This window comes from Anomaloglossus baeobatrachus, chromosome 12, assembly GCF_048569485.1.
Source record: "Anomaloglossus baeobatrachus isolate aAnoBae1 chromosome 12, aAnoBae1.hap1, whole genome shotgun sequence".
In the NCBI taxonomy this organism is placed as follows: domain Eukaryota; kingdom Metazoa; phylum Chordata; class Amphibia; order Anura; family Aromobatidae; genus Anomaloglossus; species Anomaloglossus baeobatrachus.
The window spans coordinates 103107243-103133481 of record NC_134364.1 but is presented as its reverse complement, the minus strand read 5'-3'; the positions used below and the strand labels follow the sequence as shown (position 1 = coordinate 103133481).

Genomic DNA, 26239 nt, shown 5'->3' with positions numbered 1-26239 from the left:
GCAGTAGTGTAGGAACAGTCAGGAGACCCTGGCAGTAGTGTAGGAACAGTCAGGAGACCCTGGCAGTAGTGTAGGACCAGTCAGGAGACCCTGGCAGTAGTGTAGGACCAGTCAGGAGACCCTGGCAGTGGTGTAGGACCAGTCAGGAGACCCTGGCAGTAGTGTAGGACCAGTCAGGAGACCCTGGCAGTGGTGTAGGAACAGTCAGGAGACCCTGGCAGTAGTGTAGGACCAGTCAGGAGACCCTGGCAGTAGTATAGGACCAGTCAGGAGACCCTGGCAGTAGTGTAGGAACAGTCAGGAGACCCTGGCAGTAGTGTAGGAACAGTCAGGAGACCCTGGCAGTAGTGTAGGACCAGTCAGGAGACCCTGGCAGTGGTGTAGGACCAGTCAGGAGACCCTGGCAGTAGTGTAGGAACAGTCAGGAGACCCTGGCAGTAGTGTAGGAACAGTCAGGAGACCCTGGCAGTAGTGTAGGAACAGTCAGGAGACCCTGGCAGTAGTGTAGGACCAGTCAGGAGACCCTGGCAGTAGTGTAGGACCAGTCAGGAGACCCTGGCAGTGGTGTAGGACCAGTCAGGAGACCCTGGCAGTAGTGTAGGACCAGTCAGGAGACCCTGGCAGTGGTGTAGGAACAGTCAGGAGACCCTGGCAGTAGTGTAGGACCAGTCAGGAGACCCTGGCAGTGGTGTAGGACCAGTCAGGAGATCCTGGCAGTAGTGTAGGAACAGTCAGGAGACCCTGGCAGTAGTGTAGGAACAGTCAGGAGACCCTGGCAGTAGTGTAGGACCAGTCAGGAGACCCTGGCAGTAGTGTAGGACCAGTCAGGAGACCCTGGCAGTGGTGTAGGACCAGTCAGGAGACCCTGGCAGTAGTGTAGGACCAGTCAGGAGACCCTGGCAGTGGTGTAGGACCAGTCAGGAGACCCTGGCAGTGGTGTAGGACCAGTCAGGAGACCCTGGCAGTAGTGTAGGACCAGTCAGGAGACCCTGGCAGTAGTGTAGGACCAGTCAGGAGATCCTGGCAGTAGTGTAGGACCAGTCAGGAGACCCTGGCAGTGGTGTAGGGCCAGACAGGAGACCCTGGCAATAGTATATGACTAGCTTTCTGATTGGACAGCACTTATTCTGTAGCGGATTCCATCAGGATCCACTTCTAAGCAGTGACGTTTGAGAAGGATTTTGGAGACAATTCACATAAAAATACTCTTAAAATATAACTCAGTATGAACTGAGCCTGAGGCTATATGCAGAGTCCTTTTGCTGAGATTTAAGAGCAGAAACTGAGAAGAAACGCAGTTTTTCTCCCTGCAGCTGACATGACACTTCTTTAAAATCTATATTGTGCCGTTCCTCTGTTACTCCTCTTGGAAATTTTTAGGAAATGGGTGTTACTAGTCCTCTTGTCTAAGGGAAGCACGGGGCTCGCCCCCATCTTGTTACATACAGTGGACGAGTTATTTATACACTTCCCTGATGGATAACAGAGGAACGTAAACAATAATTACTGGAGATTTGCTCTTCCCTAAAGAAAGATGGCCGCCGCGGAAATAAAAGAATCACATGACGCAGTTGTCTTGGCTTCCAAGCAAGTCCCGCCTCTCCTTGGCTTACACGCTTTCTGATTGGTTAGACTCAGCAGGCACGGAACTAGCTCTTATTTGCAGACGTTATGCTGAGTGGGCGGAGTTTGCTTCGGGCTCATGCTGTGATTGGTGGATTCTGCTGCCGGTCAGTGGTGACATCGAGCGACGTGAAGGTGCGCTGGATGCCCTGGGCTGATGTGTCCCATACCAGGAAGTGAAGTTTTTAAGGAGCTGAACTGAGTGGAGCAGGTGAGACCCGGGGAGGACGGGCGGGGGTCCTGGGGGTGTGACATGGGGAGAGCGCCGGGGACACACGATCATTTGTCGCGATATCTGTGTTGCTGTCGCAACATTCCAGACATTCCGCCGAGAGATCGCCCGGACAGCAATGGTCGTGTCACTTACACAGGCCTGAGACGTGTCCCAGTGCGAAGACCACCGAGGGCCCCAAGACTGGGAGGTGTCCAAATAGTGGGGGCTCCCCTTAGGGAAGGGCTATAGTGGGGGGCTCACTGGAGGTATGCATGGCTAATAGTGGGAGGCTCCCTGGAGTCATGGCTAATAGTGGGGGGCTCCTTGGGATAATTGACTAATAGTGGGTCTCCCCCCGGAGGGATGGGCTATAGTGGGGGGGGGAGGTCTCCCTGGTGGGATGGCCGATAGTAGGGGGCTCCCTGGAGGGATGGCCGATAGTAGGGGGCTCCCTGCAGGGATGGCCAAGAGTGGGGGCGGGGGATGGCAGGTAGTGGGGGGGGGGGGCTCCCTGGAGGGATGGCAGATAGTGTGGGATGGCCGATAGTGTGGGCTCCCCGGTGGCATGGGCTATAGTGGGGGCTTCCTTAAAGTATGGCCGATAGTGGAGGCTACCCAGAGGGATGGTCTATAGTGGGGGCGTCTCCCCGGAGGGATGGTCTATAGTGGGGGCGTCTCCCCGGAGGGATGGTCTATAGTGGGGGCGTCTCCCCGGAGGGATGGTCTATAGTGGGGGGCTCCCCGGATGGATGAATGGCCGATAGCGGGGGAGCTCCCCGGATGGATGACTGGCCGATAGCGGGGGAGCTCCCCGGATGGATGACTGGCCGATAGCGGGGGAGCTCCCCGGATGGATGACTGACCGATAGCGGGGGAGCTCCCCGGATGGATGACTGGCCGATAGCGGGGGAGCTCCCCGGATGGATGACTGGCCGATAGTGGGGGGCTCCCTGGATGGGTGAGTGACTGATAGCGGGGCTCCCCAGAGGGATGACTGAAAGCTGGGCTCCTTGGATGGGTGAAGGTACCAGCAGTGGGGTTCCCCGGATGGATGAGGATATCGATATGTGGGCTCCCCGGATGGATGGGGGTGCTGATAGTGGGGCTCACCGGATGGATGATCGATAGTGGAGCTTCCCGAATAGAAGAAGGTACAGACAGTGGGGCTCCCCAGATGGATGACAAATAGTGGGGCGCCCCGCATGGATCACAGATAGTGGGGTGCTCTTCATGGATGATGCATAGAGGGAGTCCCTGAATATATAAGAGCACCGATAGTGGGGCTTCTCGCATGGATGACTGATAGTGGGGCTCTCTGGGTGGATAAGGGCACCGATAGTGGGGCTTCTTGCATGGATGATTGATAGTGGGGCTTCCTGGGTGGATAAGGGCATCGATAGTGGGGCTTCTTGCATGGATGATTGATAGTGGGGCTCCCTGGGTGGATAAGGGCACAGATGGTGGGGCTTCTTGCATGGATGATTGATAGTGGGGCTTCCTGGGTGGATAAGGGCACAGATAGTGGGGCTTCTTGCATGGATGACTGATAGTGGGGCTTCCTGGGTGGATAAGGGCATCGATAGTGGGGCTTCTTGCATGGATGATTGATAGTGGGGCTCTCTGGGTGGATAAGGGCACCGATAGTGGGGCTTCTTGCATGGATGATTGATAGTGGGGCTTCCTGGGTGGATAAGGGCACAGATAGTGGGGCTTCTTGCATGGATGATTGATAGTGGGGCTTCCTGGGTGGATAAGGGCATCGATAGTGGGGCTTCTTGCATGGATGATTGATAGTGGGGCTCCCTGGGTGGATAAGGGCACAGATGGTGGGGCTTCTTGCATGGATGATTGATAGTGGGGCTCCCTGGGTGGATAAGGGCACAGATAGTGGGGCTTCTTGCATGGATGATTGATAGTGGGGCTTCCTGGGTGGATAAGGGCATCGATAGTGGGGCTTCTTGCATGGATGATTGATAGTGGGGCTTCCTGGGTGGATAAGGGCACAGATGGTGGGGCTTCTTGCATGGATGATTGATAGTGGGGCTTCCTGGGTGGATAAGTGCATCGATAGTGGGGCTTCTTGCATGGATGATTGATAGTGGGGCTTCCTGGGTGGATAAGGGCACCGATAGTGGGGCTTCTTGCATGGATGATTGATAGTGGGGCTTCCTGGGTGGATAAGGGCATCGATAGTGGGGCTTCTTGCATGGATGATTGATAGTGGGGCTTCCTGGGTGGATAAGGGCACCGATAGTGGGGCTTCTTGCATGGATGATTGATAGTGGGGCTTCCTGGGTGGATAAGGGCATCGATAGTGGGGCTTCTTGCATGGATGATTGATAGTGGGGCTTCCTGGGTGGATAAGGGCACAGATGGTGGGGCTTCTTGCATGGATGATTGATAGTGGGGCTTCCTGGGTGGATAAGGGCACAGATGGTGGGGCTTCTTGCATGGATGATTGATAGTGGGGCTTCCTGGGTGGATAAGGGCACAGATAGTGGGGCTTCTTGCATGGATGATTGATAGTGGGGCTTCCTGGGTGGATAAGGGCACAGATGGTGGGGCTTCTTGCATGGATGATTGATAGTGGGGCTCCCTGGGTGGATAAGGGCACAGATGGTGGGGCTTCTTGCATGGATGATTGATAGTGGGGCTTCCTGGGTGGATAAGGGCACAGATGGTGGGGCTTCTTGCATGGATGATTGATAGTGGGGCTTCCTGGGTGGATAAGGGCACAGATAGTGGGGCTTCTTGCATGGATGATTGATAGTGGGGCTTCCTGGGTGGATAAGGGCACAGATGGTGGGGCTTCTTGCATGGATGATTGATAGTGGGGCTCCCTGGGTGGATAAGGGCACAGATGGTGGGGCTTCTTGCATGGATGATTGATAGTGGGGCTTCCTGGGTGGATAAGGGCACCGATGGTGGGGCTTCTTGCATGGATGATAGATAGTGGGGCTTCCTGGGTGGATGAAGGCACTAATAATGGTGTTCTCCGGATGGATGACAATAGTGGGGACACCTCAGATGGCTCAGGCCTGATGGTGGCGCCCCCCGGATGCAGGAGTGGGCTCATAATGGGGTTTCCCGGATGATCAGGGTCCGTCTATCCTCTGGAAATGTAACAAATCTGATAATTATGGGGGCTCCGCTGTAACCCATGATTACGGCTAGTCCCTTACCTCCGAGCGCTCGCTGTGCAGAGATCTGGTGCGGTAGTATGGCAGTGAGCGGCTTCGTACTGCTTCTCTTCTGTCAGTTTCCGGGGAGCAGCTGACCCCTCATGTCTTCAGCACCGTGTCTCCGGGGTTGCCGGTGCGCTGTGTCCCCGATGTGGTGCAAGACTAACTCCTAAATGACGGGAATTCACATACACGGAGGCATCATTACTGACAATGGGGAGGAGCCCACAACGAGCGGCCGATGGAGACCAGTCCCCCATAACACTGCTACAGTCACCCTATAGCATTACTGACATTTACATTCTCCTGTAACATTGGTAACCACATGACCCCATTATGTAATCGTGTACAGCGCCCCTTATCATTGGTAGACAACGCTCCACCCTGCCTCATCTGCAGTGCCCCCTAATGTTCTTTCCTTTCTTGAAAGGATGACCACTTTAACTCGGCGCGGCCGGCGTGCAGACGAGGGGCAGGAGAGAAGAGCGGACTCAGATGACTCCAGCAAGGACAAGGATGAGGAGACCTCGGGGGACTGTAAGGACATGAGGCTGACGCTGATGGAGGAGGTCCTTCTGTTAGGACTGAAGGATAAGGAGGTACGGGGATGAGTGACGCCCTACTGCTGTATAGCGGATAAATACTAGTACTTTTACACACGGGCGGCATCACAGCCACATGAGTGTGAGTGGAGCGGCCCACCGTGTATTGTACAGTGGCCTCCTGGCTTCTCCTAGGGGTCATGTATGATCTGTGCAGTGATGCGGGATTAGGCTTTGGCCATTCATGCCCTGGTCACCTTTTATTGCTATGGAAAGCGTTGTGTATACGCGGTCCCTGTCCTATCCATCCCTCTGCAGTGTGCTCACTTCTCCCCTCCCATGCTCTCCTGCATCCATCTCCACCGGCGTGCTCACCTCTCCTCTGCCACCCTCTCTGGCATCCCGCTGTCCTCTGCCACCCTCTCTGGCATCCCGCTGTCCTCTGCCACCCTCTCTGGCATCCCGCTGTCCTCTGCCACCCTCTCTGGCATCCCGCTGTCCTCTGCCACCGTCTCTGGCATCCCGCTGTCCTCTGCCACCGTCTCTGGCATCCCGCTGTCCTCTGCCACCGTCTCTGGCATCCCGCTGTCCTCTGCCACCGTCTCTGGCATCCCGCTGTCCTCTGCCACCCTCTCTGGCATCCTCTCTGGCATCCTGCTATTCTCACCAGCATCCCACTCCCTACTTTTGCATCCCTCTCCAGAGGCATTTCACATATCTCTGTTGGCACTCTCACCTATCCCATCCCTCCACCAACGCACTCTACTCACCTTTCCCACCCCATCCCCACCCTCAACTCACCTCTCCCACCCCATCCCCACCCTCAACTCACCTCTCCCATCTCATCTCCCTGATGAACCGCTCACCTCACCTATCCCATCCCTCCGCCGGTGCGCTTGCCTCAGCTCTCCTATTCCTATCCCACAAGCGATGCACTTGCCTTACCCCTCCCATCCTCCTGATGGCACTCGCCTCTCCCATCCCATCTTTTAGCCGTTGCACGTGCCTCACCTCTCCTGTCCTATCTCTCCGGCGGTGCACTTGCCTCTCCTCTCCCACCTTCTTGATGGCACAAGCCCCCTCCATCCCTATGGCGGCCGCTGGCCTCACCTCTCCCTTCCTATCTTCCTGTTGGCACTCCCCTCCTCCATCCCTATGGCAGCTCGCTGGATTCACCTGTGCCATCCCATCTTCTTGTTGGCACTCTCCTCCCTCAGCTCTCCGGCAGTGCGCTTGCCTCACCTCTCCCATCTCCTGATGACACTTGCCAATCCCATCCTTTTGGCAGCTCGCTCACCTCACTTCTCCCATTCTCTCTCCCTACCTCTCCCATCCCATCTTCCTGATGGTGCTTGCCTATCTCATCCCTCCGGCGGCTTGCTCCCCTTTCCTCTCCCATGCCATCTTCCTTATGGCGCAATCACCTCACTTCTCCCATTCCCATCCCTTTGTCAACGAGCTCGCCTCACCACTCACATCCCATCTTTCAGCTGTTGCGCTCTCCTCATCCCATATTCCTGATAGCGCTTGCCTCTCCCAGCCCTCTGGTGGCACGCTTGTCTGCCCTGTCCTATCCTATCTCTCTAGTGGTGTGCTCGCCTCATCTCTTCCATCATATCTCTCCTGCAGCATGTTCACCTCACCTCTCTCAGCATATCTTCCTGATAGCGTTCTCCTGTCCAATCTCTCCGGCAGCTCTCTCGTCTCCTCTCCCATCCCATCTCTCTGGCGGCTCATTCGCGGCACCTCTCCCATCTCTCCGGCGGCTCATTCGCGGCACCTCTCCCATCTCTCCGGCGGCTCATTCGCGGCACCTCTCCCATCTCTCCGGCGGCTCATTCGCGGCACCTCTCCCATCTCTCCGGCGGCTCATTCGCGGCACCTCTCCCATCTCTCCGGCGGCTCATTCGCGGCACCTCTCCGGCGGCTCATTCGCGGCACCTCTCCCACCTCTCCGGCGGCTCATTCGCGGCACCTCTCCCACCTCTCCGGCGGCTCATTCGCGGCACCTCTCCCACCTCTCCGGCGGCTCATTCGCGGCACCTCTCCCACCTCTCCGGCGGCTCATTCGCGGCACCTCTCCCACCTCTCCGGCGGCTCATTCGCGGCACCTCTCCCACCTCTCCGGCGGCTCATTCGCGGCACCTCTCCCACCTCTCCGGCGGCTCATTCGCGGCACCTCTCCCACCTCTCCGGCGGCTCATTCGCGGCACCTCTCCCACCTCTCCGGCGGCTCATTCGCGGCACCTCTCCCACCTCTCCGGCGGCTCATTCGCGGCACCTCTCCCACCTCTCCGGCGGCTCATTCGCGGCACCTCTCCCATCTCTCCGGCGGCTCATTCGCGGCACCTCTCCCATCTCTCCGGCGGCTCATTCGCGGCACCTCTCCCATCTCTCCGGCGGCTCATTCGCGGCACCTCTCCCATCTCTTGAGCGGTGCACTCACCTCACCACTCCCATCTCTCTATGATGGTGTACTCACCCCACCTCTCCCATCTCTCCGGCGGCTTGCAAGCCTCACTTATCTTTTCTTCCAGGTGGCGCTCTTCTCTCCCATTCCTCTGGCAGCTCACACACACCTCACCTCTCCCATCTCACCTTTCTGATGGCGCTTGCCTCTCCCATTCCCATCTTTTCAGCAGTGCACTTGCCGAACTTCTCCCATCCATCCAGCGGTGTGCTTGCCTTACTTCTTCCATCCATCCAGCGGTGTGCTTGCCTTACTTCTTCCATCCATCCAGCGATGTGCTTGCCTTACTTCTTCCATCCAGCGGTGCGCTTGCCTTACTTCTCCCATCCATCCAGCGGTGCGCTTGCCTTACTTCTCCCATCCATTCAGCCGTGCGCTTGCCTTACTTCTCCCATCCATCCAGAGGTGCGCTTGCCTTACTTCTCCCATCCATCCAGCGGTGCGCTTGCCTTACTTCTCCCATCCATTCAGCCGTGCGCTTGCCTTACTTCTCCCATCCATCCAGAGGTGCGCTTGCCTTACTTCTCCCATCCATCCAGCGGTGCGCTTGCCTTACTTCTCCCATCCATCTAGCGGTGCGCTTGCCTTACTTCTCCCATCCATCCAGCCGTGCGCTTGCCTTGCTTCTCCCATCCATTCAGCCGCGCGCTTGCCTTGCTTCTCCCATCCATTCTGCGTTGCGCTTGCCTGGCCTCTTCACAGGGTTCTAGTATGTGTCCCACGATCTGCCGTGGAGGCTAAAAAACCTCTGTCCATAACTCTGAATGCCCCCCACCCCTTACAGAAGTTTGGGCGCCTCTTGTTCCTTTTCCAGAGGTGAGCGGTGCTGTATACACTCCTGCCAGGACTTGTGTGTGATCAGCAGGTACCGTAACCTTTCCTAGTCATTAGACATCCCTTAAGGGGCGGTATGTGCCGTCACATTGTCATCAGCGTCACTCGCCTCCGGATGCAGAAGTAGGTGGCGCTGGATCACCCCTTCCATTAAACATACAGGTCTGAGAATCGGAACTAATAGGAGGAGGCACCTCCATCTATGAGACATTTACGGCTGTTCTAGCTCTTACATTTGAATACGCAGCTGTTTACAGACAAAGGCGTCTCCATGGCGACAGACTACAAACAAACCCAGTGTAGTCAGACCTTTTCATCCTTTCCTGCCTCTGTCTATGCAGTTTGTATTGTAGACTCATGGTTTTGCATAGGACCCGTGTACACACAACGGCAGAATAGTCCAATTAGAAGTGTCTTCCATTTCAGAAGTAGTTGCAAAAGTATTCATACCCTTTAATACCATTGTTCCCAGGAATAAGGTTTTTTTGTTTTGTTTTGTGGCACAAAGAGATCCGGACACAGTTGGCTTCTCCTTCCTGAGCCTTATTGTCTGATGTGCCTATTGTTTTTTGTTTTTTTTTGTCTCCGAGTGTGACCCAGGACGAGGTGATCTGTGACCTGGATAAACATCCCCGCTGATGAGTTATATGTGGACAGGACATTGCTGTAGGTTTTTTTATGTCAAGCCTCTGTTTTTTTCTACCTTTTTTTTATTAAAAACCGACTCTATATATTGGCCAGTTTGATCAGATTGGGCTGGAGTGTAAAGCAGGGGGGACAGCAAGCGCTTCAACTGAGCTTTTACCAAAGAGTGGAGCCCGTGCGTTAACGATCGCTTGCGGTTTAACCACGTCGATGCTGGTGTGGGGTCCAAACCCATCGCCCACCTCCCTGCTGATGGGCTGCTGGTTCAGGTCCCCGTTGGCCTCCAAGAAGCCGAGCCTTGTGATTTTTCACTATAAGCCCCTTTTGGGGGTTGGACATTTAAAAAAATAAAGTAATGAAAGTGTTAAGGTATGTACAAAAACTAGAATAGTTTTTAAGGGGTTAAATAAAAGTTGGTATTTTCCTGGTGGACTGAGGGACAGCAGGATTTTGGGACGATGACAGGACGATGCAATCAGGTGATGTCACCCAACTGGTTTGCGACTCCACCCTGTTATTTCATGTCTGCTATACATGTACAGTATATGTCCCTCGAAACAAGCCGAGCAACATTTTTGAGTATTTTTGGAGACCTCCTAGCCCGGAGTAATACTTTCCTCCTCTGCATCCGGTTTTGTAAATGCTCCATGACCCAACGTGTCTGGCAGACGCTCGGATTTCTCACTTAATGTTTAACCAGATGATTACTATGCGGCCCTCTGCTGATGACTGCTCGGCCCCCTGCCTGAAGGAAAAGCTCCGCTCAGTCTAAAACGGTCATCGTCTGAGCTGCCATACCAGACGCGGCCTGTCAACAAGAGTGGCGCTGTTTTCAGAGAAATGAAAGCACAAAACGGCCCAGATTTAATGCGTTTCTTTTGGCGCATGGATTTTTGTAATCCCGCTATTGTTTTCCTTTAATGGTCGAGTTGTGCAGTGCTTAGATGGATCACTTTAATCCTCTTTTATGACCATTGTCCTATTAATAGTACCTCCTATCTAATTTGGGGATTATAATAAAACATGGCCGCCTTCTCATAGCTCCGGAGGCCGCTGCTTCACTCCTTGCAATGTCGTCCGACCGGCTGACGGCAGCCATTACCCATAAAATGAGGTTGCTATGTACTCCCTGTGGAAAGGAGTGGCAAGTGCAATTACACATGTATATTGTCATATATATATTTAAAGATAGATATAGAGATATGTTAAAGATAGAGAGATGTGTGTGTATATATATATATATATATATATATATATATATATATATATATATATATATATATATATATATATATATATATATATATATATATATATATATATATATCCCTATCTCTCTCTTTAACAATATACTGTGTATGTGTAATATATATATATATGTGTGTGTGTTTATATATGTATGTATGTGTATATGCATCTCCATCTATCTATAATATATCTATATTATACATTTTTTTAAAATTTTTATAAAATATGTATGTTGAGTATATCACAAAAGTAAGTACACCCCTCACATTTTTTATAAATATTTTACTACATCTTTCCAAAGCACAACACTAAAGATTTGTCATACGTTGTACAGTAGTCAGTGTGCAGCCATTAATGTCAACACCACTGGCAACAAAAGTGAGTACACCCCTAAGTCAATGTTCCAATTTTCCCTCCCTGGTGTCATTAGTGTTACAAGGTCTCAGGTGTGTTAAATTTGGTGTTCTCTCTCACACACTCACACTGGCCATGGAAGTTCAGCATGGCTCCTCATGGCAAAGAATTCTCTGAGGATCTGGAAAAAAAAAGGATTGTTACCCTACATAAAGATGGCAGAGGCTATAAGAAGATTGCCAGCACGCTGACATTGAGCTGCATCACGGTGGCCAAGACCATACAGCGGTATAACAAGACAGGATCCAGTTAGAACCTTGTGGTTGACCAAAGATGCTGAGTGCACACGCTCAGCATTATATCCAGATATTGTCTTTTCAGAGTAGACGTACGAGTGCTGCCAGCATTGCTGCAGAGGTTACAGGGGTGGGGGGTCCTACTGTCAGTGCTCAGACCATACACCCCACACTGCAGAGGTTACAGGGGTGGGGGGGTCCGCCTGTCAGTGCTCAGACCATACATAACACACTGCAGAGGTTACAGGGGTGGGTGGTCCGCCTGTCAGTGCTCAGACCATACATAACACACTGCAGAGGTTACAGGGGTGGGGGGGTCCGCCTGTCAGTGCTCAGACCATACATAACACACTGCAGAGGTTACAGGGGTGGGTGGTCCGCCTGTCAGTGCTCAGACCATACATAACACACTGCAGAGGTTACAGGGGTGGGTGGTCCGCCTGTCAGTGCTCACGCCGCACACTGCAGAGGTTACAGGGGTGGGGGGGTCCTCCTGTCAGTGCTCAGACCACACGCCGCACACTGCAGAGGTTACAGGGGTGGGGGGTCCTCCTGTCAGTGCTCAGACCATACGCCGCTCACTGCATCACATTGCTCTGCATGACTGTCTCCTCAAAAGAAAGCCTCTTATAAAGATGATGCACAAAACAAGAAAGCCTACTAACAGTTTGCTGAAGACAAGGAGACTAAGGGCATGGATTACTGGAACAGTCCTGTGGTCTGATGAGACCAGGATAAACCTATTTGGGGCAGATGGTATCAAGCATGTGTGGCGGCTCCAGGTGAGGAACACAGACAAGTGTGTCTTGCCTACAGTCGGGAATGGTGGTGGGAGTGTCATGGTTAGGGGCTGCATGAGTGCTGCCGGCTGTGGGGAGCTACAGTTCATTGAGGGTGTGACACACTGAAGTAGAGCATGATCTCCTCCTCTCATCATATTCCCACATGATAATGACCCCAAACACCTCCAAGACCACCACTGCCTCGCTCAAGAAACTGAGGGTGAAGGTGCTGGACCGTCTGAGCATCTCCCCACACAAACGCTATTGAGCATTTGTGGGGCCACCTCATACAGAAGGTGGAGGAGCATAAGGTCTCTAACATAAACCAGGGATGTCATGATGGAGGATGGAAGAAGATCCAGTGGCTCCTATAAAGCTCTAGTGACATCCATGCCCAAGAGAGTTAAGGCCATGCTTGAAAATAATGGTGGCCACACAAAATATTCACACCAAGGGCCCAATTTGGCAGTTTCACTTAGGGGTCTACTCACTTTTGTGCCAGGGGTTTAGGTACTAATGGCTGTGAGTCATTTAGACAACCCAAAATTTACACTATTATACAACCTTTAAATTGTATTGCAGTGTCCGATCTTCAGTGTTGAAAAGCGATAGGGGTGTACTCACTTTTGTGATATACACTGGTAGTCCCGAACTTATAGCTCTCCCACAACCTCGCCCTGTAAGGAGGCCTCTTAAGTCTGTCAGTCCTGTAGTCTGGTGGCCCTTTGTTTGGGGTAAAGTCCCGGCCCACCTCGTGTATTTCTGTATTCAGAGCTGCCGCTCCAGTAAAACCTGTAGAACTAGAAGTCGCAACGTCCGGAAAGTGGCAGGTGCTCTGGTATAATGTATGGACCCACAAAAGTGAAGCCGCATTTTATTGCTGCGTCTACCTTTTGACCTCAAACATTGGGCTCCTCACTGCATTTATGGCTCCTTATCGTCTCTGCTCTGCAGGAGAGCAGGAAGCCAAGCCTTTCTTCTCTAGAGAGTTTGCCACCATAAAACTTGGAGCTGCATGGCCGTTCACACACGTAACTGGTATGTGTAGGCAAAGTTTGCCTTCTGTTGTGAGCCGATCTAGACGATGACCAGCGATTTTTGCCCCTCTGTCGACTAAATATCCCATAGTGATCCCACGCGCCTCTGTCAGGCAAACGAGGGTTCATTCTCCTCCGATCTCACCCAGTCACGTAACATGAGTGCAGACAATCTGGACAAATCTGGACAACTCCTTTAAACCCTTGTCGACTACCAGTTGTGCCAAACTGCATTGGGTCACATTGACCTACCTGGTACCAGACAAGGGTCAAGGGATTGTTCTCAATCTGTTAGGTCAACCGTATCAGATCGGTGGGAATCAGACACCCGGCACTACAGATGAGCAAATCTTTTGAAATATGAATTTTTGCTACCTTTGCCAAATTTTTCTAAAAATGTAGTTTAGTTTAGTTACCTAGGTGAGGGTAGAGCTGGTCGTGCAGTGCTATATCAGACTGAGGGTTACGGCAGGTTGTAGGCTTGTCGGAAGAGGTGGGTCTTCAGGTTCCTTTTTGAAGCTTGTCTAGGTAAGCGAGAGTCTGATGTGTTGAGGCAGAGCATTCCAGAGTATGGGGGAGGCACGGGAGAAATCTTGGATGCGATAGTGGCTAGAGAAGATGCGAGGAGAGTAGAGGAGGAGATCTTGTGAGGATCGAAGGTTACGTGCAAGTAAGTACTGGGAGTCTAGATCAGAGATGTAGGGAGGAGACAGGTTGTGGATGGCTTTGGATGTCATGGTTAGGGTTTTGAACTGGAGTCGTTGGGCGATGGGAAGCCAGTGAAGGGATTGGCAGAGAGGAGAGGTCGGGGAGTAGCGAGGGGACAGGTGGATGAGCCGGGCAGCATAGTTTAGAATAGATTGTAGGGGTGCAAGACTGTTAGAAGGGAGGCCGTAGAGCAAGAGGTTGTAATAATCCAGGCGGGAGATAAGGGCATGCACTAGGGTTTTTGCAGCTTCTTAGGAAAGGAATGTACGGATTCGGGAAACACTATCTGTATTGTTTGTTCAGTCTTTGATGGCTTTCTGATCTTTTTTTTTTTTTTTGCAAAGCTGTGACTCCCTATTACTATCCAGATTCACCATAAAATGGCCGCTTCATTCCCTGCCTTGACTTTTATACAGGCTATAATGGTCCTTCCTGATTGGCTGTGCTATAACATGTGTTCTAATAGCTGCAAGGCATTATGGAGAAACTCAAGGTCATGTGAGCCATCCCAGGCTTATGTGTAAAATAGCACTGGGCATTTTCTATATATTTTTTGTGGGGGGGATTTGTGCGAATTGAACGGCATATTGTTGAAATTCACTAGGCTCTAGCAAATTTCCTAATATTGAACACCAATTCAGTTTGATTTGCTGATCTCTACCTGGCAGCCCCGCTGATGAGCTAAGGCTACGAACACACATCCAGCTTTTCTCACGTTTGTCGGATCCAGCGCACTCCGGTATTGTTTTTACAGTACAGTGGCTGCGCGACAAGCTCCGGTCACGTGGTGTCATGTGAACGGAGCATGTGACCAGGAAGTTGCAGCGCAGCCACTGTACTGTATAAACTGTACGGGAGCGTGCCGGATCCAACAAACGTGAGAAAAGCCGGATGTGTGTTCGTAGCCTTAGCCGGATGAACAGCACAGCACCTTACAGAGTACTGTCCGTTTTTGGGCTCTGCAGCTCAAGTCCCATTTGCTGTGATAGTTATTGAAACTCCTATCTTAAAATTCTGCAAAAACCTTGTTTCATTGGGAAATGATTCCTCCCAGTTCAAAATACCTTATTTACCCTTGAAAGGGGGCTTGTCACTTCCCTTTTTTTTTTACTTGGTGTAAATGCTGCTGTTCTCCTGAATCCGGCGATGTTTTTCTTTCGTTCCTGCGCCTCTCCGTTCCTGAGATATGGCCAACTATTCCCTGTATGTAAATCTAGTCTAATTATCAAAGTGGGTGTGGCTCTCAAGAGCAGTGTTAGACCACGCCCACTTAGATAACTAGACTAGATTTACATGCAGGGAAGAAGGGGCCATATCTCAGGAACGGAGAGGCACAGGAAAAAATGAAAAACATCGCCGGATTCAGGAGAACAGAGGCATTTACACCAGGTAAAAACGATTACATATTTATCGGAAGCGACAAGGCCCCTTTAAGCCCTACCTCTCTGGACCTGACATTACCTCTCTACTAACCAAAATTCCACAATGTTTGTCTGCTATTTCACTCTTCTTGTCTGCACGATTCCTAAAACTTAACATGGACAAAACAGAGTTTGTCTTTCCCCCTCCTCACTCATCTCCTCCAACAAGCCTTTCCATCAAACTTGATGGTTGCTCACTCTCCCCAGTCTCACAAGCTCGTTGCCTTGGAGTAACCCTCGACTTTGCTATATCCTTCAAGCCACACATCCAAGCCCTCTTCAACTCATGCCGATTACAACTCAAAAATATCTCACGGATCCGTGCTTTCCTTAACCAAGAATCAGCAAAAACATTAGTGCATGCCCTCATCATCTCCCGCCTCGACTACTGCAACCTCCTGCTCTCTGGCCTCCCTTCCAACACTCTTGCACCCCTCCAATCTATCCTAAACGCTGCGGCCCACTTAATCCACCTCTCCCCTCACTACTCCCCAGCCTCGCCACTCTGCCAATCCCTTCACTGGCTTCCCATCGCCCAACGACTCCAGTTCAAAACATTAACCATAACATACAAAGCCATGCACAACCTGTCTCCTCCTTACATCTGTGACCTAGTCTCCCGGTACCTACCTGCACGCAACCTCAGATCCTCACAAGATCTCCTTCTCTGCTCCTCTCTTATCTCCTCTTCTCACAATCGCGTACAAGATTTCTCCCGTGCCTCCCCCATACTCTGGAACGCTCAACCTCAGCACATCAGACTCTCCACTACCGTGGAAAGCTTCAAGAGGAACCTCAAGACCCACCTCTTCCAACAAGCCTACAACCTACAATAGCCCTCAGTCCAGTACACCACTGCGCAACCAGCTCTGTCCTCACCTATTGTACCATCACCCATTCCCTGTAGACTGTGAGCCCTCGCGGGCAGGGTCCTCTCTACTCCTCTACCAGTCTGTCTTGTAATGTTAATGATTGTTGTACGTATACCCTCTTTCACTTGTAAAGCGCCATGGAATAAATGGCGCTATAATAATAAATAATAATAATAGGAAACTTTAAAGTTATTACACAATTTTCTCCCAATTGCCGTCATAGCTGTAGTCCATGGAAGGCAGCTGGATGAACGTTGGGGATGACGCAGGTCAGGTTCTTGCCGATTGACACATCCTGGACAAGTTGGAGAGATCTGGGTGGCTTGGCACATATGACTAGCAGAGTTTTGCAATTAACACTGGGATGTTTACATAGTAAAGACCTGTCTGTACTGGGAAATGTCCAGTTAACTCTACATCCACCAGGGTGTATTGTTTCTCGCACTCTTTTAATCTTGTTTTTAACTCTTTGACACCTTTTGTAAAGCAGCTAAATGTCATTTTGCTCGGGTGTTTGTCTGTGGTTTCTGTGAATCACATTTTCCAAGGAGACCAGAGATGAAAAAAAAAAAAATATCAAAATTGTGAAAACTGTATGCCACCATATTCCAAGATCAATCCGAAATTACCATTTGGTAAAACCATTCTCCATGTCTTTTTGGTGCAGGGTTACACCTCCTTCTGGAATGACTGCATATCCTCGGGGCTACGCGGCGGGATCCTCATTGAGCTGGCTCTCAGAGGACGCGTCATTTTGGAACCGGCTACTTTACGGAAGAAGCGTCTACTGGACAGAAGGGTGAGAACCGCTCCGCTACTTGTCTACTAGTCTGAGTGATGGCGGAAAGTAATTTAAAAAGGATTTGCATTAGTTTAAAAAGTCGGAACACCTCCTCCCCTTCCCCCAAAAAGGGATATAGGAAGTCCGAATATATCCTGGTACAACGAGAGAGCTATAAAAAAAACAAAACTGGCAGCGTTCCAGATAGTCAACACCGTGACAAGGTGGATGACACACATCTTAAAGGTGTTTATTAAAAGCAAGCTGTGCAAATGTCGGGATCCAACAGATAATCCAGAAAGTCTAATAATCCGACTTTTCCAGATTAAAGGGATGGCACTGTTAAAAGTGGTTTATCATAGCAAAGATTTCAGAAAAGGCACTTTCCGTCGTCAGCATGCATAAGATCAGTGTAAATATACAGATGATAATGGTATGTAATACTATTGTGTGAGGTCAGACTCGTGACCCAGTCCCGGAGACTGCACTGCTGTGTCCTGGCTCGGGGTGTGGTGAAGTGACGCAAGTCACTAGTATTTGCTTAGGTGTGCACAGCCATGGAAAGGGATGGAGTGTATGCTGCAGCGCAGCCACCTGTCCATACAGCTGCACGCTTATCCTATGACACAAGCTCTTTTACCCCATACAAAACCTGCTTTTATTGCATGCCGGAAGTAATAGTTTTAAATCCTGCTACCAGTTAGGGAAACTCTGATCTAGCCGATAAAATATCTCCACCGCAGTCCAGTAAGGGGATGAAAGAATCTTGCTTGGAGGAGAAAAGGGGTAATTTATGACCATCTTCCAAGGAAAGGATATCCCTACACAGTCACTGTTAAACTATGCATTGCTCAGGAAAATTTCAAGAAACCCAAGAGCAACAGCTCGGACACTACAGGCCTCAGTATGTTAGATATTAAAGTTCATGATAGTACAAATACAGTCCCATTCACCAGAAGTGTCGGGGTTGGAGGATGGTTCTGCTTAGCCAAAGGTTAAGCTTAAACTGCAATGCTCAGACACATTTCAAGAAACCCAAGAGCTACAGCTCAGACACTACAGGCTTCACTATGTTAGATATTAAAGTTTGATAGTACCAGTAGAAAAAGACCTGGGCAAGTATGGCTTTTCTGGAAGCTTTGCCTGTATGTGAAACCCTGATTTTAAATGATACAATAATTCATAAGGAAGTCACTAATTCAGGACAGATTGCTTTATATATTACCACCACTGTAGTCCCATCCACTAGAAGTGCCAGTGTAAGGGATCTGGTTTTGGGGGATCAAGTATGGCTATCTTTCCAGGAATGGGTATCCTACCAAATTCACCCTAAGGTTAAACTACAATGCTCAGAAACATTTGAAGAAACCCAAGAGCTACAGCTCAGATGCTACAGGCCTTAGTATGTTAGATATTAAAGTTTATGATAGTACCAGTAGAAAAAGACTGAGCATGTATGGCTTTTTTTGGAAGCCTTACCAGGAGAAAGCCACTTCCTTGTGTGTTGATCACTGAGTCAAGAGACGTCAGTAATAAAAAGACCCTTTAACAAGCCATATAAGTGATCAAATGGACTCTTAATCCTAATAACTGGCCCATGTAAACATGCCACTGATCAGCCGTCAAATGAGCACAATTCTCGTTCATTGTATAATTGGTTCTTTGACGTAGTTCATGCGTTAGGACCAACAGAGCACAGATCAACATGTCGTTACGGGCAGAAATCTTCCTCTGTTAAGTATGTTATGTTTCAGCAGACCAAATCTAAAGCATCTTTTCATTTGCTTTGTAGGTGCTTTTAAAATCTGATGCCCCAACAGGAGACGTTCTGTTAGACGAGACCCTCAAACACATCAAGGCAACCGACCCCGCGGAAACTGTACAGAGTTGGATAGAGCTACTCACCGGTAAGGTTTATGGTGGTGTGGCGAATCCTGAAACTACTATAGGGAGTCTACTTGTGAGGCCTCTGGACAAGGAGGTTTCACAAGTCCTCTTCTGGTTTGTTTTTTTTCCTTGTAATATTTTTTTTTTTCTTTTTTTAAACTGAATAATATCGGTCTTTTGATTTTTACCAGGCGAAACGTGGAACCCCTTCAAGCTCCAGTTCCAACTGCGAAATGTTCGAGAACGCATCGCCAAAAGCTTGGTGGAGAAAGGAATCTTGACCACAGAGAAACAAAACTTCCTGCTTTTCGATATGACCACCCATCCAGTGACCAACACAACAGAGAAGCAACGACTGGTGAAGAAGCTGCAAGAATCTGTTCTAGAAAAGTGGGTTAATGACCCGCATCGCATGGACAAACGGACACTGTCCTTACTGGTATTGGCCCACTCCTCCGATGTCCTGGAGAACGCCTTCTCCACGCTGGCTGATGACAAGTATGACATGGCCATGAACCGATCCAAGGACCTCCTCGATTTGGATCCAGATATGGAAGCCATGAAACCCAACTGCACAGAAATGATCTGGGCCGTACTGTCTGCTTTTAACAAATCCTAAGATTTGGGGCAAGTGGAGGAGTTAAAACCACCTCCAAAATTTCACCCATTCTCCAGGATGTTCAGTAGGATGAGATCGAAAAACTATGCTCGAACGTTGACTCTGAACCACCGGCCCCCTTTATATCCTCTCATCTGGTACCCACATCTTAAAATAGTTGGTGTTGGTCAAGCACATAGAAGCAGTGATCTGTATGGTTCCTAGATTTTTGGGGGAAGGGTGGGATTAAAAAAATGGGGGATACTGAAGAACTGAAACATGGCTAATTCTGAAGTCTCCGGTGATTCACGTACCAGTAATACCAGGGCACTGTGCACTGGTACAGCTGCTACAAATATCTTCTCCGTTTCTAGATTAGGCAGTTGCGTACCGACCTCTCGGCCCATCTGGTCTCCAGTCAGTGACTGATGTATGTAGTTGATGTCTCATGCTCACGTTTTCTATGATAAACAATCAAACAAAAACATACAAATTCTGTAGATTTTTTTTTTTTTTTTTTTATTCTTTTCTGAAGGATATGTACAAATCGCACTGATGGGGCCCATGATAGCTTTTTTGTTTTACCTACTTTTGTTTTTAGGCCAATTTGATGTCATCAATGATTTACCGTGTGGCGTTACTAGACAGGGGAAAAAAAAAATTCTCCAATGGGACCTTCGTGATTTATTTATGGTCTCCAAGGAAGTTTTCCTCTTCTGGTCTGTTGTCATGAAGGATGGAGGACCATTTTTTTTTTGATTGCCCACCATTTGGACCACCAATATAAAGTGGTTGGCTTTTGTACCTCTCTGCTTTTCAGTTTACATCATCAATCTCATGAGGGCTTTCTATGGATTTCTTATCAGGTTTCTCTACGGTGACCAATTACTCATGCAATCACAAGTATGGACCTTCCACAATTAGATATGACTGCTTTTCGTCAGATTGAAGAGTCAACGCTTCTATGTTTTCAAACCGTGACTCTGGCTGGAATTGTCTATATATACCACAGTTCAGGATCAGACAAAACCCAAGAACTAGGTCACCAACTTTTTAGGGTTCGGTTCAATTAAAGGTCCTTTTTGCTTGCCACTATTGATAAAAATTTGGGCTGGATTCTGAGTCATGTTGCTGGCAACCAATGACTACAGTAGTCTGTCAATCGCTGTTGCTGACAAAGATTGAAGGTGATAGGTGGTTGTTCGGCTTTTCCGGGCGCAGGTTGTTGGGCGGCTCTCCCCGATGTTCTTGTTGGTCGGTTCTCTCAATGGCAGGTTGTTTGGTAGCTATCCTGATGGCCCTTTTGGGTGCCTCTCTTGCTGGCAGGTTGCTGGGAAGCTCGCCTGACTGCTCTTTTGCTGGCAGGTTGTTGGGGAGCTTGCTTGATGGCCCTTTTGGGCGGCTTGTCCCCGTGCCAGGGTGTTGGGCGGCTTGTCCCCGTGCCAGGGTGTTGGGCGGCTTGTCCCCGTGCCAGGGTGTTGGGCGGCTTGTCCCCGTGCCAGGGTGTTGGGCGGCTTGTCCCCGTGCCAGGGTGTTGGGCGGCTTGTCCCCGTGCCAGGGTGTTGGGCGGCTTGTCCCCGTGCCAGGGTGTTGGGCGGCTCTCCCCTCGCCAGGGTGTTGGGCGGCTCTCCCCTCGCCAGGGTGTTGGGCGGCTCTCCCCTAGGCAGGTTGATGGGCGACTCTTGTGGTTGCTATTTTCTTTATTTTTGCGATGAGAACAGAGTAACTAACTGGACTTTGTCTGATTCATCATCCTCTTCAGGAGCATTAAAATTTAAAGCCCAACTTGTGACCATCTGACCTAGCAAGACCCAAATTGTAACCAGTTTTCCACTTACACCGAATGGAACAACCGGTGCTGCCATGACGTTGTATAACCTGTTACGTAACTTGAAGCTCATTGGTCCCAATGCAAAATCTTCCACAAGGCCCCAATCTGTCATGGGTCTTATTTGGTATTAATTTTCTCATATGTACCAAAGGGACATCTGGGCCACTATAGTCTCCAGGGCCTGAGGGCGACACTAACCCCTGTACCTAGTAGGGTTACGCCTCTGGCCTCCAATCATAAGGAGTTCACTTTTTTTTTTATTTTTTGCAATATTCTGGAAGAAATGTTGGCTTTCTTTATCAAAACCATTATATCATTATTACGTCAATTTTCATTAACTCTTCTATATATTCTTTTAATTTTAGGTTTATTATTACGTTACGATCGAAAACCTTGAAAACTATTTTTTTCTCTTTCTTTTTGTAAATCTTTTCACGCAGTGGGATGAGAAATCATTGCACAAGGATTATTTATGGAGTGTTTTATGTGGGCCGGCCAGGACTATGCCTATGGATTACTAGGGCCTAGACGCCCAACGTGGCGGCCGGCGGCTGTTGGAGGAATGGTTTGGGTGATGGAACACGAGGATAATCGTGTACACAGGACCAAAGTGATCATGTGTTTGTTGCGTCTATGAATTAAGTATCTTTCAAATAAAACTGTATAATATTTTAACGTCAGAGTTTGAGGTGTGTTATTTTACAGTCATATCGTTTTTTTGGGGGGGTTTTTTGCTTTTTTTTGTTTTACGTTTTCAGTTTTGTTTTTTGTGGACTGGGTGTGACTTTGGCATGTGTACAAATAGTTGGGATTGGGGCTGAGTTGCTTGCACCCGTACTAGACACCCTCTCGAATGCTTGATGAATTACCAAGACAGCCAGAGGACCTGCGAAAGACCCTTATAACTACCATATTGGTCTTGTAATGAACCCATCCTGCAGCTGGGGTTCACAGAAGAACATAACTGTTTCTCCAAAAATAAGCCCTAGCATGATTTTACAGGATTTTGGCATATGCGTCAAATATAAGCGCTAGTTACAGTTAGGGAGAGTCAAACTGCTCAATTTATCAGGGCCTCCACTCTGTTAGGGACCCCAACATTGCGTTTAGAGGTTAAAATTGTGCAAGAACCTTTGATGACTTTCACAGTCATGTGACCAAAGGTCTCTTAATTGCAGAAGTCTAAACTGGAACAGGAGTCCGGCTGTTATGTCAGACTGGCATTCATGAGAAGGGAGAGTAAATTGGGCAATTTCACAGGGCCCCGACTCTCCTTGGACAGCCATTATCCTGATAAGACCTCTGTGATATCACATCATGAGACCAAAGGTCTCTTAATTGCAGGAGTCTAAAGCTAAAGCGGAAACGGGTTGGTATGCCTCATGAGAAGGGAGAGCAAACTGGGCAATTTCCCAGGCCCCCCACTCTCCTAGAGCTCCATTATCCTGATAAGGCTGCTTAAAGACCTTTGTGACACCATATCATGTGACCAAAGGTCTCAACTGCAGGAGTCTAAAGGTATCGTCACACTTGGCGACGCTCCAGCGATCCCACCAGCGATCTGACCTGGCAGGGATCGCTGGAGCGTCGCGACATAGTCGCTGGTGAGCTGTCAATCAGGCAGATCTCCACAGAGATCAGCCACCAGCGACCCGTGTAACGACGCTGTGCTTGGTAACCATGGTACACATCGGGTTACTTGGCAAAGCGCTTTGCTTATAGTTACCCGATGTGTACCTTGGCTACGTGTGCAGGGAGCCAGCTTCTAAAAGCTGCGGACGCTGGTAACCAAGGAAAATATTGGGTAACCAAGCAAAGCACTTTGCTTGGTTACCCGATGTGTACCTTGGTTACCAGCGTCCGCAGATGCCGGCTCCCTACACATTCAGATCGTTGCTCTCTCGCTGTCAAACACAGCGATGTGTGCTTCACAGCGGGAGAGCATCGACCAAAAAATGGACCAGGATGTCCAGCAACGACCGTCGACATCACACAACAGGGGCCAGGTCATTGCTGGATGTCACACACCGCGATATCGCTAGCAACATCGCTGCAACGTCACAAAAACCGTGACTCAGCAGCAATGTCTCTTTCGATGTCGCTTAGTGAGACATGGCCTTTAAGCTAAAGAGGAAACAGGCTGGTATGTATGTGCAGTGTGTAGATACACGTGTTACACACAGGGTATGGAGAGTAATGTTGATATTCCAGAATGCAATATTACTATGAGTATATTTGAATAATTGTTTTAATTTTTTTTTGGGGGGGTGGTCAAGAATAAACGTGCATTGCTGTTCATGTGGAAAAACACGACAGTCCCTGAAAATAAGCCCTGGCCCATCTTTTAGAGCAAAAAAATAATCTAAGACAGGGTCTTATTTTCAGAGAAACACAATTATGTAAAAAAATAAATAAAAAAAAAAAATACATGTAAAAAAACCTAAGCCGTGCACAGAGCTTTGTACAGCTTCAGACTTTATACTGGGCCTGTACTTCGTTATAATGTTTGCCACACACTGCTCTGCAGGACAGATTATTTAGGGGTTATCCCTTACTTATATTAACCATGTGTCTGAACACTATTAGGTAGGTAGGTGCTACCTACTTGCCCGTTTTGCCAGAAGCCGATTTCTGCCGGAACAGTGACCGCTTGTGCCGGCAATTCAGTGGCTTCTGCTGATGTCACGTTGTTGGAGCAGTGGTTTCTCTTCCACTCTGCTCTGTCGATGGGGGGTGTGACGGCTAACCTTAAGCAGATTGACATCCGGCTCTCAGGAAGCCGGCTGTCAATCGGCAGTCTTGCCCTGGTAATGTTCAGCAACTAAAGGTGGCTTTACATGCTACGATATCAATACCGATATCGCTAACATGCGACCCGTCCCCATCGTTTGTGCGAAACGGGCAAATCGCTGCCCGTCGCGCACCCGCGTCACACATACTTACCTGCATAGCGACGTTGCTGTGACCGGCGTACCGCCTCCTTTCTAAGGGGGCGGTCCGTTCGGTGTCACAGCAACGTCACTAGGCGGCCGCCCAATGAAAGCGAAGGGGCGGAGAGGAGCGGGACAAACATCCCACCCATCTCCTTCCTTCCGCATTATGGCCGGCTGCAGGTAAGGAGATGTTCCTCGTTCCTACGGGGGTCACACACAGCGATGTGTGCTGCCGCAGGAACGAGAAACAACAACAGCAAAGCGATAGTATCGATAAATGGAAGCGGACCCCCATGTCAACGAGGAGCAATTTTGGACGTTTTTGCAACGATCCAAAATCGCTCCTTGGAGTCGCACACAATGAGATCGCTACAGCGACCGGATGTGCGTCACTAATTCCGTGACCACAACGAGATCGCTGTAGCAAAATTGTAGCGTGTAAAGCCTGCTTAAGTCTCTGGCATGAGCCGTCTGCACCGCGGCATCTGGTAAACCCTTTATAGAGTACATATCAGAGCTGAGCAGATTGCATCACACAAATCCGGTCCACCGTCTACGTCAGTGTTCTTTGGCTGTGGACCGGAGCTTAGACAAATTCCTAACCCTCCTGGATGCCAGGTTTGATTCTGGGCTGGCATGTGGTCGCCAGTCAACTGCAACTGGAAGCTTAGGAAATGAATCGTGTCACAATACAACATTCTGTTCTGTGACATCACACCAGGGATGATGAGCCTATTTGGAACCCTGGCCACAATCTACATTTGCCAGCAGCAGCTCCGCAAGAAACATCTACCTCCTGACCAACCCAACATGGAAGAGTGGAGAGAGTACATTAATGCTATCCTGGAAGAAGGGCAAGTGGAAGACATGGCAGTTGTGAGCCATGTGGACAACTGTCGAGTGTTGGCCTCCAGCCCTGGAGGTCTTCTGGCTGCTCTTTCGCAGCTGGAGGTTCAGAGGATCAAAGGAAACGATCGGAACGGTTTCTTCCAGACAGGCGTGACCATAGGTGGAAAAAAATATTGCGTGATAAGAGACAACCTGCTCTCTGGTAATAACTGCACCATGCATCTAGTATCAAAGGAGAACAATCACCACTCCGTATGTATCGGCATGTCCCCGAAACTCCTAATATTTATCAAGGGAGAGAGAGGTGTACATGGCAGCATCCTGAACAGTAGACTGTATAAGATCCTCACAGCCATGCAAATGCAGCCCCTAGGAGCAGAGGTGGAAACAACGGGCTGTGACTAGGAAATAAAAAATGGTGTCTGAATTTTAGTGTTAGACTTTTTGTAATGTTATATAATAATGGTATATAACCAAAACTACCATATATTGATAGGAGTAATTGTAGCACAAACCAAAAAGAAAAACTCCTAAAAACAGTTTTTTATTCTAATCAATATTAAAATTATAGATATAAAATCACTGCTCATTTAAAATAACTACAGTGATATATTATAGTGAGTGGGATAGAATACTGGATTGTCTCGGCAGATAAGCCATTCCCTGCTGGGACTTTATATCCATGTATATATAAGAACTCTGTTTTGATCTGAGATCCATCTAATATCTAGAAAAAGTTTTTTTAAAAAAAATATCTAAATTATCTCTAAGTACTGTAACTATTTGCACATATTCTCTTTGGTGGTGGGTCTCCCGGATCTGAGCAACTAGCTTGAAGGGAGATACTAGGGAGAGACGACGTGGAGCAGGGGGTACCCAATAATTCATGGTACACCTCCGCTGGTAGGTAGGACAAAGGGAGGGAGAGATAGGTCATCCCCTGAACCACGTATTGCTGTATCTGAACAAACTAGCGCAACTACTAAGGTTGCCCCTACCCTGAGAACAGGAAACTATTTACACTGTCCCCACCAATCGAGTCTATCACCCTATTACACTCACTATAATATATCACTGTAGTTATGCTGGCACCCCCTATAGGAGCTCGAAGCAGGGACCCCCCAACCTGGCC

At 49.4% G+C, this 26239-nt stretch overlaps 2 protein-coding genes across 2 annotated transcripts; both read left to right on the top strand.

The window, feature by feature from the left end:
• The first annotated feature begins 1739 nt into the window (after window positions 1-1739).
• On the top strand, window positions 1740-22000 carry GOLPH3L (golgi phosphoprotein 3 like). Its single transcript, XM_075329641.1, has 5 exons — window positions 1740-1834; window positions 5450-5618; window positions 16896-17027; window positions 18802-18916; window positions 19088-22000. The coding sequence occupies exons 2-5, from the start codon at window positions 5451-5453 to the stop codon at window positions 19513-19515; spliced, it is 843 nt and encodes a 280-aa protein (XP_075185756.1). The 5' UTR covers window positions 1740-1834; window position 5450; the 3' UTR covers window positions 19516-22000.
• A 2981-nt stretch (window positions 22001-24981) lies between these two features.
• LOC142257616 (profilin-3-like) lies at window positions 24982-25512 on the top strand. The gene has a single exon (XM_075329753.1). The coding sequence runs from the start codon at window positions 24982-24984 to the stop codon at window positions 25510-25512; it is 531 nt and encodes a 176-aa protein (XP_075185868.1).
• Window positions 25513-26239: the final 727 nt, after the last annotated feature.

Excerpts from the sequence above, each read along its gene's own strand:
- GOLPH3L (XM_075329641.1), top strand. The coding sequence starts at position 5,451 with ATGACCACTTTAACTCGGCGCGGCCGGCGTGCAGACGAGGGGCAGGAG. Across the intron at positions 5,619-16,895 it reads TAGGACTGAAGGATAAGGAG|GGTTACACCTCCTTCTGGAA; the intron begins GTACGGGGATGA and ends TTTTTGGTGCAG. Across the intron at positions 18,917-19,087 it reads TTGGATAGAGCTACTCACCG|GCGAAACGTGGAACCCCTTC; the intron begins GTAAGGTTTATG and ends GATTTTTACCAG.
- LOC142257616 (XM_075329753.1), top strand. The coding sequence starts at position 24,982 with ATGATGAGCCTATTTGGAACCCTGGCCACAATCTACATTTGCCAGCAG.